The 14,907-nt window shown below is 38.2% G+C and overlaps 1 protein-coding gene across 1 annotated transcript in view; it reads left to right on the forward strand.

The window, feature by feature from the left end:
• Positions 1-1,692: 1,692 nt before the first annotated feature.
• The window catches only part of LOC122082363 (protein TSS-like), a 26,476-nt gene continuing 13,261 nt past the window's right edge, over positions 1,693-14,907 (forward strand). The window contains exons 1-17 of the mRNA XM_042649867.1: positions 1,693-2,326; positions 2,476-2,537; positions 3,702-3,794; positions 7,041-7,113; positions 7,246-7,686; positions 7,947-8,011; positions 8,112-8,243; positions 8,381-8,422; positions 8,513-9,031; positions 9,576-9,733; positions 9,931-10,450; positions 10,575-10,637; positions 10,732-10,833; positions 13,490-13,810; positions 14,070-14,162; positions 14,239-14,340; positions 14,426-14,530. Coding sequence (XP_042505801.1) covers positions 2,257-2,326; positions 2,476-2,537; positions 3,702-3,794; positions 7,041-7,113; positions 7,246-7,686; positions 7,947-8,011; positions 8,112-8,243; positions 8,381-8,422; positions 8,513-9,031; positions 9,576-9,733; positions 9,931-10,450; positions 10,575-10,637; positions 10,732-10,833; positions 13,490-13,810; positions 14,070-14,162; positions 14,239-14,340; positions 14,426-14,530 — 2,961 coding nt within the window. The 5' untranslated portion in view covers positions 1,693-2,256. The remainder of the gene's footprint in view (positions 2,327-2,475; positions 2,538-3,701; positions 3,795-7,040; positions 7,114-7,245; positions 7,687-7,946; positions 8,012-8,111; positions 8,244-8,380; positions 8,423-8,512; positions 9,032-9,575; positions 9,734-9,930; positions 10,451-10,574; positions 10,638-10,731; positions 10,834-13,489; positions 13,811-14,069; positions 14,163-14,238; positions 14,341-14,425; positions 14,531-14,907) is intronic.

Consider the following 14,907-nt stretch of genomic DNA (forward strand, 5'->3'; position numbering starts at 1 on the left):
TAGAAATGTCATACTCCTTCCATGTAGCCAACTTGGTGGATCATTGAGGAAAGGCTTTCTTGGACCATGCCGAGAACTTTGCATTAATTTATTTATGGGATGGAGATCGCTACATAATCATGTGGATACTATACCAATGCGACGACCAATCAAGGAATGTGCATAGGCATCCAACCAAGGGACATAATGATCTTTTTAACCACACAATGTCTAGATTTAATAAAAAGAATAGCGATTTTTTCACCTTATTTATTAATCACGTGGAAAATACCAAATGAATCTCCCCTAAGTTTGGGACTTGGGGTTTATTATAAACCTTAAATCGGTGGTTGGATCATGGCCAAACTGGTTCACACCAATCAAATCAAGTGATAGGAAAAAGTATCTATGGGCATTTATGCAGATAAATTTATAAACTTGGTCAAGTGATCTACTCAGTCACCACAAATATGGTTTTAAAAGTCGGATCGAGTCAATTAGGTTTGTTTGTGTTGGATTGGTATCAATCGAAATCGATCCTCAATCCTTATTAACTCAATATCGATTCATTGCTAAAGTATAAAGGTAAAATGATCCAAAATATCAATTTTTTTTTATAAAAATTAAGGGTAACTATGTCCATTCCCGCCCAATACATGTACCATTCCTATTCGAATCGGTTTCAGTAGATGACTCAATTCCATAATCCATACTGATTTATTGAATGTTCCTTCGCATTTTCCAATGAAGATACAATCATGGTTTAAAAAATCGGATGAAGATAGTTGAAATCACCTGAATCGGATTGGTACCGGTCAAGTTCAATTCCAAATCTTCACGGATCCAATATCAATTGACTGGCATGATCCAATGATAAAAAGGTGATAAAAACCAATTTAAGGAAAAAAACAAAGGTAAATTTTTTCAAACTATTCCGATTCAAAATGATAAGGATTCGTATCGGATGAGACCAATCCAATATTACAAACCTTGGATACAACTACAGGTGAAAGTTTAGCCTTGACAATTTGAATCTGCCCTGACCTGCCCTGAACCTGAACAGGGCTTGGGCTAAGTTTTTTGACCTTAAGGGTGGGTTAGGCCGTTAGGGTTGAAAAATCCCAACCCTAGGTCAAAGTTGGGTCGGGTTTGGATTGAGGCCTCAGCCCGGCTCAACCCGACCCAAAACTTAACCCCAAATTTTTATATTAGAATTTCTGGCTCCTATTAGTATTTCATTTTTCTATAGTTTTTTAATGTATAAGATATAAATGGCAAAAACAAGTTACCAAACTATTGCAGAAGCCAAGGTCAACCCAGCCCAGCCCACCCAGTCCAGCCCAACCCAACCCAACCTGAACCTAGGGTTGGGTTGGTATGAACCTGGAATGGTTGGGCCTGAGTTGAAATTTAAAGACTTAGGGTTGGGTTAGGGTTTTAAGAAACCCGGCCCAACCCGGCCTTGTTTCACCCCTAGATACAACTGTGGTTTCCCCTGGCTCACCCGGTCAGACCAATGTCTTTGTCTAGGCTTGATACATCCGGTCCCTTCTCCACAACATTTGTCCTAGCCTTTATTCACTTTCCATTTTTACCCCTTACTTGTACGGAAAATATTTGGGTTTAAGAAATGTTAGAGAGAGAGAGAGAGAGAGGAGAGAGGATCTGTTTTCTTTTGTTTTTTGGTAGAAAGATTGACGATTTGTTGACGCAGATAAACGAGAGGCCCGAAATCGTTAGCCTCAATATCTCCCGACTATGGAAGGAGCGAGTGTGAATACCTTATCCCCTTCTATCTATCTATAGATAATCTATCTATCTATCCCTCTCCTATATAATCTCTCTATCCACTATTTCCTTCACTCTCTCTCTCTCTCTTTACGCTTCCTCTCCCTTTCTCTCAGCGTTAATTGCAGAAGCAGAAAGCACATCAGTTAGGTGTATCTACTATTCAATCTCTATCTATCGATATCTAAGGCACAGAGAATCGAAGAAGAAGAAGAAGAAGAAAAGGGAACGCAATCTTCTCTGATTCGGTTTTCTTTCTCTTCAATCAATTTCTTTTGTCATTGTTCGTTTCAATCCATTCCGATTGAAATGCAAATCTAATTCAATCTCTGAAGTTCTTATGTAGAAGAAAAAAAGAAGGAATTGACCTCTCTGTTATTCGGTTCGGCATCTCTGCTCCTTGTAAGAATCGCAGAGAACGTAGTAGATTTCTGTATTGCTAGAATCGGTCTTTAATTTGAATCGGCTTTAATCCGTACTGGATGAGCGATGGCTCCGAAGACAGGGAAAGCGAAACCACATAAAACGAAAGGAGAGAAGAAGAAGAAGGAAGAGAAAGGTGAAGTACTGACGAAGAAGCTCGATTTAGTCGCTCACTCGCTCTGCAACTCTCTCGTTTTGTTCTTCCTTTAAATCAATTAGTAGTTTAATTATTTATGTTTTTTAATTAATTACTAAAAATTGATTAATTTATTTGCATAATTACAGTTTTGCCAACGGTGCTGGACATCACTGTTGAGACGCCGGACTACTCGCTTGTCACGCTTAAGGTATGGATGGATCCTTCTTTCCTCTTAAGTCCAAACTCTTAATTGGATGGGGGTATGGATGGAACTTCTCCCTTGATAACTCTTTAGAGGATGGGTCATGGCCTCATGGGTGGGTGCTCATTACGCATACCCTCTCAAAATCCAGCTCTTTAGACGTCATGTGTTCCACATGCTTTGCTTGCTCACCCGTGACCTGACAATCCCCAACTCTTAATGTATTGGGTAGGCCGTAGGCGTACTGACGACCGGTGATGGACTAAAAACTAATAGGTATGGGTGTCAATGGAATCAGATATTTGTTCTGATTTTGGTTTCAATTTCAAAGAGTGTGTGTGTGATCCAAAATCAGACTAGGTCCTATCTTAATTCTAAAAACCAGTATTCGTATCGAACCTACTTGGTTTTGGTACGAGTCCAATTTTGTATTTGATTATTATTTGATTTCAATATCCAATTTTGAATTTGGTCCTTCCATGCAGAAAATAAAATATAAATGCTCATTCATTATGTTGTTGGTCTTCCGTAACAAAAGAGTTTTTAAACTTAGACTATAACTATAACTCTATAAGACATTTTAAGTGATTAATTACGTTGGGTTTCTATTTAAGTTACGTCAAGTGTTTGATTTTTAAAAAGAGAGAAAAAAAAAGTTACATCAAGTCATTTGATTTGATTTTGGTTAGAACCACCGGTTCTTGATGTAGATTCAGATACGGACTGAACCGAATTATAAACATTTATTTCAAATCTAGGATATAACCATATTATAATTGATTTGATTCAGTTTTGGGTATTTGGCTTGGAATTGGGTTCAATTTTCGATTCGAATTTGACACCTTTACATCCAAGCAACAGTATAGATGTGGGGTGAATTCGCTCTACCACTCAAGAAAACTTTGTCCTTAAATTATACTTTTGAAAAATATTTTTTGTGCCAAATTGAGAAAGATCATACTTTGTCATTATGGTCCACCTTGAGAATGCAATAAATTCACACTATGAAAATTGGTTTGATTCCCCTAAATATGGTAAAGTATTTTTGAGAAATTATTAAACAAGACGTATTTCTATTTATGGATAATATCTTTCGTTTTGCTCAAGCAAGATCAGAAGTGTCTACTTTATTAATCATAATGATTATAACTTTGATCCTTTGGATTGTAGGGGATCTCAACGGATAGGATATTGGACATTCGGAAACTTTTAGCGGTCCACGTCGAAACGTGCCATTTGACCAATTACTCCTTTTCTCACGAGGTATGTTTTAAAAATGTTCCGATTTTGATATCCTATCTTTCTTAAAAAAAAAAAGAAGATTTTGATATCCTATCTACATGTCACCCTGAGATTATTCTACGGCCTATGGACTCTAATGTTCTATGAAGAGGAATCTTATCCTCCTTTTTACCACACCCACTTTGAAAAATAAAAAAAAGAAAAAACTATCATGCGCATATAAGTTCAAGTGCTCAAGTAGATTTCGTGACAAATCTGCTATTTATTTTTTGGGAAAATATTTTTTATGGGGAACGTGGTTTTAATTTTAATTTTATTTTTTTTTATTCTCAAAAGAATTCAATGTATTTTTAAAAGAATTTAAAGTTGTTTTTTCAATTATGTAAATCTGTCATTTCACATGGGAACTGCATTAATGATTTTCAACTTAAACAACCATTGTACCCAAAAAAAAAAAAAAAAATCCCTTTCTAACCCAACATTAAATACTTTATTTTTAGGAATAAAACAAGTGGTAAAAAAGAAAGATACCAAGTTCTAAATATACCTTTAAAGTCAGAGATTTCCTTTATTTGTTTATATTTTATTATTGAAGAAAAAGAACATTGACTAGTCATGTGGCTCTTGCTCCGAGACACTAGAGAACATGAAATTGCATCCATGTATATGCTCATATTGCCCCCCACACTGGTGCAAGGGTCACATGACTAGGTAATGATCTCTTGTGTTTATTATTAAGAAATTCATGTGCAATCACAGAAAAGGCCATCGATGATTTAAAAAAATAAGGAATGATTCGGGTATTTCAAGGGATCATGCACGGTCATGCTCCATGCACAAAACCTTTTGCCTTTTCATCAACATCATCATTGTTGTTAGTAAGAAAAATCATCATCATTATTTTATTATTATCATCATTTTTAATATTAATTTATTATTATAAAAAATTATTGGTATTTTATTATTATTATTATTATTATTATTATTATTATTATTATTATTATTAAAATTGAACTATCAAATGAATATCTTATTAGTGAAATATTTTCAATTGATGCAACCAATAATTTCAATTCTTGATATAGAAACTATTTTTTAGTTATTTTAATTAAATCAATCTAAAATTGAACTAGAAATCCAATCATAGAGAGCCTTAAGTAGCTCTTTTAGTTATTTATTTATTAGAAAAAGTTGAGCATGGTTTTAGTTTCTTGAGGCTAATGGTTTAAGCAATGAGGGCTCTAGGATGAGGGGGTTTGGAGAATTTTTCCAAAAGTGATTGAAAAAGTACAGACACAGTGGTAGCCAGAAGACTACAATGTTCAACCTTTGCCCTTCAATTATTTATGTTCAATTATACATTAATAATTGGTCCTGCACTGCACTGGAAACGGACGGATGCCTCACAGGAAGCGAGGGACAAAAGTGCCGTTTTTCGCCAGAGTGAGGGTTGGAGAGTTGATCCCTTGGTCCTCCGGAACCCAACAGCTATACGCAGTGGTACCCACAAAATATGTTAACACGGTGTCCCATCTTCATAAGTGCATGCTAGAGAGAGAGAGAGAGAGGGAGAGGGAGAGAGAGAGAGAGAGAGTAAACATTATGTGCACATGGGATGGAGATATAATTAAGGATATGAATTTGAAATCGAAATCGTTTATCGAAATCGATTCGAACCATTTACATCGAAATCGTAATATCGTTTAGTAAATGGTTTGATTATTATTTCAAATTTTAGGTCGATTAGCTAAATGGATTGAAACCAAATCGAGCCGTTTAACTTGTTGGTTTCAAATCGAATTGAAATTGTGAAAATCGAACCGTTTAAATCATCAAAATCGATCCAATTAACCCATTTAAAGATTAAATAAAGTGGTTGCAAAATATCATTAGTATCTCATTTGATTCAAAGATTGAGTGTTGATTATAGAGGTAGCTTGCTCATTGTTTGGAATGTTGATTAAATTAATCCAACGCACTAAGTAGAATGTATATTAATAAAAATATAATTTTTACTTATTCCATGGCATATTAAATATATATTTTTCAATGTTATAATACATTATTTGGGGGAGGGGGAGAGAGAAAATCCCTGCTATAAGCATTACTTACTGACTTGTTAGATGCGCTTGAGACTATTTTCTATCAAAATATTTTCTTTTACTTTGTTGTTTGGTTGTTTCAACAAAACATAATGGTTTGCATTTTACATTCTCAAGATTGAATCGTTTATCACCAAAAGTAAATTTTAGTAAACATACAAATAAACTAGCAAACCGATTGCTAACTGTTTAGAAATCGTATGAAATGGATCGAAACCAAAACCGTTTAAAACCGTAAAACCATAAAACTAAAACCATTTAAAAACCATGGAAACAGAAATCGTTTACTAAATGGTTGCGGTTTCAAAAAGTGCAACCGTTCAGTAAATGGTACGAATTTGATTTTAATCAAAATATATGTGAATCGAATTGAATCAAACTATTTAAACCAAAACCAAACCAATTAACACTCTTAACTATAATATAACACCTCTGAGTTTGGATGCAAGGCACACAACTAGGCAACTTATGATATAGTTGAAATGTGCATTTTAGAGTTTCCTGTCCGACTGTGTAGCTTCCTTCGCACTTTTCTATGCCTCTACCATAGTGTTAGTGTACGCTATGCAGTTTGGTGGAGAAATTACTTTAGTGCTAGCATATGCTACGTAGCCTGACAGAGATATTCGTCGGACCCAACTAGGGGTATCAATCGGTCGGTCCGGCTCGGTTTCAGTCCGGGTTGAGTCGGTTTCGGTGTGGGAAAGTTGAAACCGAAACCGAACCAATAAGGAAATTCCAGTTTTGGTTTCGGTGCGGTTTGGTTTCGGTTTGTCTTCGGTTTCTTAAATCGATTTGTAACCGGGTTGGTTTTGGTTTTTGGTCTAGTTTGGATTCGACTTTCCATACAAATGTATACAAAACTATGCAAATTTTGATTTTTTTAATGAATTTTGGAGTGTTTCGGTTTCTTACCGGTTTGGTTTTGGTTTCGGTCCGGGTTTTGAGCCGGTTTCAGTTTGGTTTCGGGTTCATCCGGTTTCCGGTGCGGTTCGATTTGGTTTTGGGGTTGCAATACTCGAAACCGAATCAAACCAATAAGGTTTCGGTTTGGTTTGATCAGTATTGTTATCGGTTCGATCTGGCCGATTTTACCGGTTCGGTTTAGGAATTAACACCCCTAGACCCAACGTCTAACCAGTAACGACCTTTCTTCATCAACCAGGTCCGAGGCTCCAGATTGAAAGACTCGGTGGAAATCGTCTCCGTCAAACCTTACCACCTCACCGTTGTAGAAGGTAATAAAAAATGCATCCTGATCGTTAGATTGGAATATAATCAAAATGTTTCAGTCACGTGACCCCCAATTCGAATTCCACTCTCTCCCACCACTGAAAAGCTGAAACCACTCCTCCTGCTCTCTTGCGCAGAGGACTACACGGAAGAACTCGCCATCGACCATGTCCGACGACTTCTAGACATCGTTGCCTGCACAACCTCCTTTGGCTCTTCTTCGTCTTCTCTCAAATATGGTGGACGATCGAGCCCAAAAGAATCCGGTTCAGCCAGTCCAAAGGAACCCAGCTCGAATGGTGGCGAAGCCTTGGACGATTCATTTGCAGACAATGGTGGTGAATCCAGTTCGAAAATCAAAGCAGGGAGGAAGAATTCAAATGGTACCAGTAATGGAAATCAAGAAGGGGGAAGAGGCACTAATGTTAATGACGAAGGAAAGTCGGAGGCTATGGTTGCCATGGATGCTGCGACGGAGGGAACGGACAAGGGTGATATTGCGTCGATGTGCCCTCCACCAAAGCTGGGCCAGTTCTACGATTTCTTCTCGTTCTCGCATCTTACACCGCCGGTGCAATGTGGGTTAATTTCTTCTTCAATTCTTGTGAATGGGTTCTGTTCTTTTGTTCAATTTCTGATTTGGGTTTCATTCTTTTTCAATTCTTGTAATTGGGTTCTGTTCTGCTTTTCGTCTCCCAGATGATTCCTAGTAGTTTGTACAAGGTTTATTAGTTGGGTTGAATTCTGTAATTTGATATTGTCTCAATATCGTTGCTCTTTGGTGAATAATTGAATTTGGGTTTTGTTTGCCTCCCCCGTGTTGTGGTTTCTCATGCAGACATTAGGAGGTCTTCCCGTCCGTTCCTTCAGGATAAAGCCGAAGATGATTTCTTTCAAATTGATGTAAGTTTTTGCCTTCTGGTAATTTGGTTGGTTTGGGGGGGGGGTTTATTGGCGCAATTTTATGTTAAATGGATTGAGACTTCGGAATGGTTGTGTGCAGGTTCGGGTTTGTAATGGGAAACCAGTGACAATCGTTGCTTCCCGAAAAGGTTTTTATCCTGCAGGGAAACAGCTTCTAATTAGTCATTCCCTGGTTGGTTTGCTGCAGCAAATTAGCCGGGCTTTTGATGCTGTAAGTTTTAAATTGAATTTCTTGTAATGCTTTTGGTTCCCATTAATCTGTGGCTATCTTCCATTTTCTTTTGTTGGTTCTTTTCGTCGATCTATGATTGTTTCATTTATTAATCTTTAAAGTTATTTTCCTCGTAGGCTTACAACTCCCTCATGAAAGCTTTCACGGAGCACAATAAAGTGAGTAAATTTCACTTTATACCTTGAGTTTTTGCATACACTTTTGAGAAGATGGGTCTACAATAAACTTTTTTTTTTTTTTCCCTTCAGTTTGGGAACCTTCCTTACGGTTTCAGAGCAAACACGTGGGTTGTTCCTCCCATTGCTGTGGATAACCCATCTACTTTTCCCCCTCTTCCCGTGGAAGATGAAAACTGGGGAGGAAATGGAGGTGGTCAAGGCAGAGATGGAAAGCACGATCACAGGCCATGGGCAAGGGAGTTTTCAGTTCTGGCCGCTATGCCTTGTAAGACGGCAGAGGAAAGACAAGTTCGAGATCGAAAAGCCTTCTTACTTCATAGCCTATTTGTCGACATTTCAGTCTTTAAAGCTGTTGCAGCTATAAAGCATCTTATTGACAGTGATAAATGCTCTCCAAATTGTCCTGCTCCTTTGCACGAGGAAAAAGTTGGTGATTTGAGGATTTCAGTGACAAGGGATGCACCTGATGCAAGTACAAAGTTGGCTGGCAAAAATGATGGAAGTCATGCTCCAGGAATGACACTCAAGGAGCTCGCACAGAGAAACTTATTGAAAGGGATAACTGCAGATGAGAGTGCTACAGTTCATGTAAGTAAAATGTTTAATTTCTATATTCTGGAAATTTGATATGGGAGCAGGTTTTATGGATGGGCCTGTCCATAGGGTATCTATGGATGGCTCACCTATTTCTACCACATAGCAGGTCTGATGGGGTTTGAAATTTTGTGGAGAGGTAAACCGAAGGTTCCCTGCTCACATGTCATGTTTCAGCTCAATCGTAGTTGGCCAGCTGAAAAAATTAAGCTTTAAAAAATCCAGGACTACCAAAGGGTACATGCCAATGCTTAGACTACCAAGAAGGTGCATGACAATAAATGTAAGGGTATATATTGATTTAAGTATGAAATTTGGCAAGTGGTCAATTTTCAGACCAACCTCTAGATATCTAATGGTCAGAATTGCCACATTGCCCCATCCACATGGCATAACTTGGTGGGTCACCCATAGATACTCTATGGATGAGACCATCCATAAAGCCTTATGACATTTGATATATAACTTTCTTATTATGATCCCATTAGTCTATTGAACTAGTAGTGTTAAACCTTTAAGTAGCATAGTTCTTTTGCAGGATACTGCTACTTTAGGTGTTGTGGTAGTTAGATATTGTGGATACACAGCTGTTGTGAAAGTTCCAGTTGAAGTTAATTGGAAGGGTAGCCCTATGCCTCAGGACATTGAAATTGAGAGTCAATCTGATGGAGGTGCCAATGCCTTGAATGTCAACAGGTAGGTCCTTTGGGACACCTTGGACTTCATTATTAGTGCTTGCAAGAACCACAATGGATATCCTTGTTGGCCTTATTCTTTGTCCAGTACTAGTTAGTTTCATACAAATAAATATTTAATATAGATAGGAACAGTTTAAGATACCACCGTCCACTATGATTAATTGGTCATGGCTTGCTTTCGGAATATCTTTTCAGCTTGAGAATGCTACTACACAAAGTGCCTGCACCTCAAACATCAAGTGGAATTCACCGGTCACATAATGCAGATGTTGAAGATTTAAGATCTTCTAGGTCTTTTGTACGAAAAGTACTAGGAGATAGCCTGGCCAAGTTGCAAGAAGAAACCAATAAAGAGAGGAAGTCTATCAGGTGGGAGCTTGGAGCATGCTGGGTGCAACATTTGCAAAATCAGGCTTCAGGGAAGATTGAGTCCAAGAAAACTGAAGAAGCTAAGGTTGAACCAATTGTCAAGGGTCTTGGGAAACAAGGTGGGCTTCTCAAGGAAATTAGGAAAAAGATAGATGAGAAGAGCAGCAAACATGACCAGGCAAAGGAAAGTCCTATGTGTAATGGAGACAAGAGCAAGAAATCAGATACATCTGATAATAAGGAATTAGAAAAACAAGATTTGGAAAAGGAAACGATGTTGAAAAAGTTGCTCTCTTTATCAGCATTCCAACGTCTGAAAGAATCAGAAACTGGTCTTCACCTCAAGGTTTGTTTGGCTTTTTGTTATATACCTGTGCATATATTCTCAGTTGTTTGATATCATTGTCTTTCCTTGAAACTTCAAGGACCTTGGTATTATAATATGTGGTCTGATTCGTGTGTGATGGCAGTCACCAGATGAATTGATTGAGATGGCACATAAATACCATGCTGATATTGCACTTCCGAAGCTGGTAAATTTGGGTTTCTTTCATATTAAAGTTTTCTTGCCCCTGAGGCTTTAGGGGACCTTACATTTTGATTGAAAGTTTCTTCAACTGTTATCAGGTTGCAGATTTTGGCTCCCTCGAACTTTCCCCAGTTGATGGGAGGACATTAACTGACTTCATGCATACCAGGGGCTTGCAAATGTGTTCACTGGGACGGGTGGTGAGTGCTAGAATGTCTTCCTCTAATAGAAGCTTTCTTTTTCTTCTCTTTTTTGGGTTTAATAGTTTCACAATTGAGGATGAAGGCTTTCTTTCAGTAAAGAGACTGGCATTGGTCCTCAGCAATAGATTGATCTTGAAATTTTGGGTCTCAGTGAAAACTTTAGACAGAATTTGAAGAACTTGAAAATTCTTTTTGAAGTTTTCTCGAGTGTCAAAGCTCAGTTGTGAGTGTGAAGCCTGCAGGTTGAGTCTGAGGTGACTACTTTGTGGGGGAAAATATGCTGAAGGTTAGGACCAACTCCGGTCTCCAATCTGCCCCTCCTGGGGCCCTGCAGAAGTAGGATCCTCAACAGGTTACGGCCTTTTTCAATAACAGCTCAAACTTAGTCATTCAACAGAATTGAGTTCACTGTTAAGCTTGATTGAGTTCATTGCTAAGCTTATTGGGAGATTTCTTCACAATGCTCAGAGCCCCAATTGGCTATTTCTAGTGATTCAAAACGAGTCTATTTTCTAATGGGGAAATGGTTATTATGAGAGAAAACTTGTTGGTCACATAATTAAAATAGTATTTTTGGTTCCAACACGATGGCATTCCTCAATCACCTCTTCCGTAGAGTTTAACCTTGTTGATGCAGTAGTGAGCAGGCTAAGAGTGTCTTAACTCTTAACCCATATTGCTTGTTCATGGTAGAAGATTCCTTATTATATATTTGTCATCCTTACAACTAATGCTGGTCTGTCATCAGTTTCACAGAACTCCTAGTGTGTGGTCAATTGTCCAGTAACTTGTGTTGCTCTGGTTCTTGGAACTGCTTCTGACATTCTAAAATTTGGTAAATAAATTTTAATCAAAGTTAAATATTGGAACCGGGATGGATTTCAAAATTCTTTCTCCTTTATGGTGGGTAACACCTCATTAGAGTGAAGAGGAGGAGATGCAGTAGGGGTGAGGGATTACCTAAATCCCAAATAAGCTAATGCAATGGGGTTGAATCCCCAATACATCATGTTCCTGAGAACCCTCTATACATAACTTTAACTATTATGATGGTTTGAATATATTAAATACTTATATGATTATGGGATTGCATTTATGTGATCTTAATGAAACCATTCACTTACCTTTCTATCACATGGCACAAAAATATCACCTAGTTATTACCCAATGCCTGGGCCTTCACTTGAAACATTAGGTGGGTGCATTTTACAACCTACACATTCTACTGCCTACTTCTTGGGCCAACCTAGTTCCTAGGAACCTCGTCAACCCAATTTTACATGTCAGTTGTTCATCTTGTGATGGGACTAGGGCCACTAAACAGTAACACCCAACCCAACAACAGGACCGATATGTACTGTATTAGAGCAGGGAGAACCTTTCTTTAACAGCGGCAACAAGTTAGTAATAAGCCTAAGAATAAGACCAACAGTATAGGGAATCAGCTGAGGTAAATCAGTAGTTAACAATCTCAATATGAGACCATTGAACTCTCAGCTGCAACAGATAACCAGAACTGAGATGCCAAACTAGTTCTCAAAATAGTAAGAAGCAGCAGTAACAGCCTAAGGCCACCACTGATGGGCCTCAGATCTCTTTCGAGGGTAGGGGTTAAAGGTCCCTTGAACTTTGCTAAAACTTAGCCACAGCTGATGGCTAGATTACAATTTACAACTAATGACTATGAATCAAAACTAGAAATACAAACTCTTAGTAACTTACTGACACAGATTTCTAGTCATTGGATGGACTTGAAAACACTGTCGAATAAGGGCAGGGAGATGTTAACGTGATACTAGAAGGGTATATCTTCAGTTATGGATGGATGAAGAGATTTATCAACCTTAAGTTTCTACCAGAAATCTCCAGGACAAAAATTGATGCTGGGGTATGATTCAAACTCCAATCTTCAGACCTCTGATGGAACTCGATGAAACAGACAATGGATCATCAACAGATCATCCAATAGGCTTCATAGGTGTCTCGGTAGTCTCCAAACAGTAGCACAGTTGCAGGTTAGGAAATAGAAACTGAAGAAAAGAGGGTAGAGAAGAAAGGGGGAAGGAGGAGGGATATGACCCAGGCCTCGGTCAGTCTCTCACTAACCCTACGGCATTCTCACTACTCACAACTGCATTTCACTGCAAAACGTGGCATAAACCAAGCTTCTATTCGTTAATCAAAATCGTGGATTGAGCTCTAGGGGCTTGTACAATTATGTAGATTGCTGTATGAAATAAAAAAAAAATAAGGAAACAACTAGAAAGAGTCCCATGCATGGTGCAGGGGCTTGTATATCAAGAAATAAAATAAAAAAGGAAAGGTCTTCTAGTAACTAGTAGTATCTACCCAAAACGGAAAGTAGAAATTAAATACAAAGAGAGAGAAGCCAGGAGTCCTTCCCCACACAACAATTCATTGAGTAATCAATTAATGGGCTGGAACTGGACTAAACTCCACCCACAAGGTTGGCTCGATGATGGCCTTGATGGGCCACTTCTTTCCTTCCTCCTTTGAGCTACATCATCTTCACTTGATGTCATTTGCTCCGAAAGTTTTCAAATTTTTTTTTTTTTTCTCTTGGGAGTTCTTTTGAGATTTAAACCATTTGTTGTTTATTTCTTGTTTTCCCCTTTCCCCTGCATCACACCAGGTTGATCTTGCAGACAAGCTCCCTCATATACAGTCACTCTGTATACATGAGATGGTTGTTCGAGCTTACAAACGTATACTACAAGCAGTTGTTGCAGCAGTTGAAGATGTAGGTGACTTGGCTGGATTTATAGCCTCATGTTTGAATATCTTGCTTGGACCTCCTTCCACTGAAAGCATTTCTGCAGACATAAGTAACGATGATATCCTCAAATGTAAATGGGTAGAAACCTACCTCTTGAAAAGGTTTGGATGGCGTTGGAGAGATGAAAGGTGCCAGGATTTGAAGAAGTATGCCATTCTTCGTGGGCTATGCCACAAGGTACCATCCTTGATCACTAGATTTTCAGTAGAAAAAAAAGGGTGTATATCCTTGATCACTAGATTTCCAGTAGAAAAAAAAAAGGGTGTACCCAGTGCATGAGGCTCCTGCCACTGCAGGGTGGGGAGGGTGTATGCAGCCTTACCCCGCTTCGCGGAGAGGCTGTTTCCTGCCTCGAACATGTGACCACTAGATTTCCAGTAGAGTTTTTCACTCACCTTCTCCCTTCTATCTGTTGATTGCACATATCTTTTATCAGGTGGGACTTGAGCTTGTTCCTAGGGATTATGATATGGACACTCCATCTCCTTTTAGGAAATCAGATATTATTAGCATGCTCCCAGTATATAAGGTAAATATAATGACACTGTTATTGACTATACTAAGGACCTTATGGAAGCTTTAACACTGGTAATTCTGTAATACAGCATGTAGCATGCTCATCAGCAGATGGGCGCACTCTATTGGAATCATCCAAGACTTCATTGGACAAAGGAAAGCTGGAAGATGCTGTTAATTATGGTACTAAGGTATTGGAACCATTATTTACTGATTTCCTAACAAATTGAATTGTTTTTGTGGTAACCAAAATCCTGCTTATCGTATGGAGTTTAGGCACTCTCGAAGCTTGTGGCGGTATGTGGTCCTTACCATCGAATGACAGCAGGAGCATATAGCCTTTTGGCTGTAGTGTTGTACCATACTGGGGATTTCAACCAGGTATGTGCTTTGGCATACATTTTTTTTTTCTTTTTTTATTTTGTATTTATGCATATGTATACGTATAGCCTTCAAATGCATGTAGGCCAGGGACTGAGTGGGGGGGGGGGAATCTTTATTAGTTTCCTCTGTTGTATTGGCTGGCAAATTTCTTTAGCAGGGAGAAAAATGTATTGGAAAACCAGCTCCTATGTCCACTGTGTTTAATGTATGTGTTCACACCTGAAATTAAAACATGATATCTGTGAGAAACAGGAGAAAAATGGTCTGTATGGCCGAACACTTCAATAAATATCTCTTTCTTTCTTTTCTTTTCTTTTCTTTTCTTCTTCTTCTTCTTCTTCTTCTTCTTTCTTTTTTTTTTTTTTTTTTTTTTA

The sequence above is a fragment of the Macadamia integrifolia genome, chromosome 6, assembly GCF_013358625.1.
Source record: "Macadamia integrifolia cultivar HAES 741 chromosome 6, SCU_Mint_v3, whole genome shotgun sequence".
Classification (NCBI taxonomy): domain Eukaryota; kingdom Viridiplantae; phylum Streptophyta; class Magnoliopsida; order Proteales; family Proteaceae; genus Macadamia; species Macadamia integrifolia.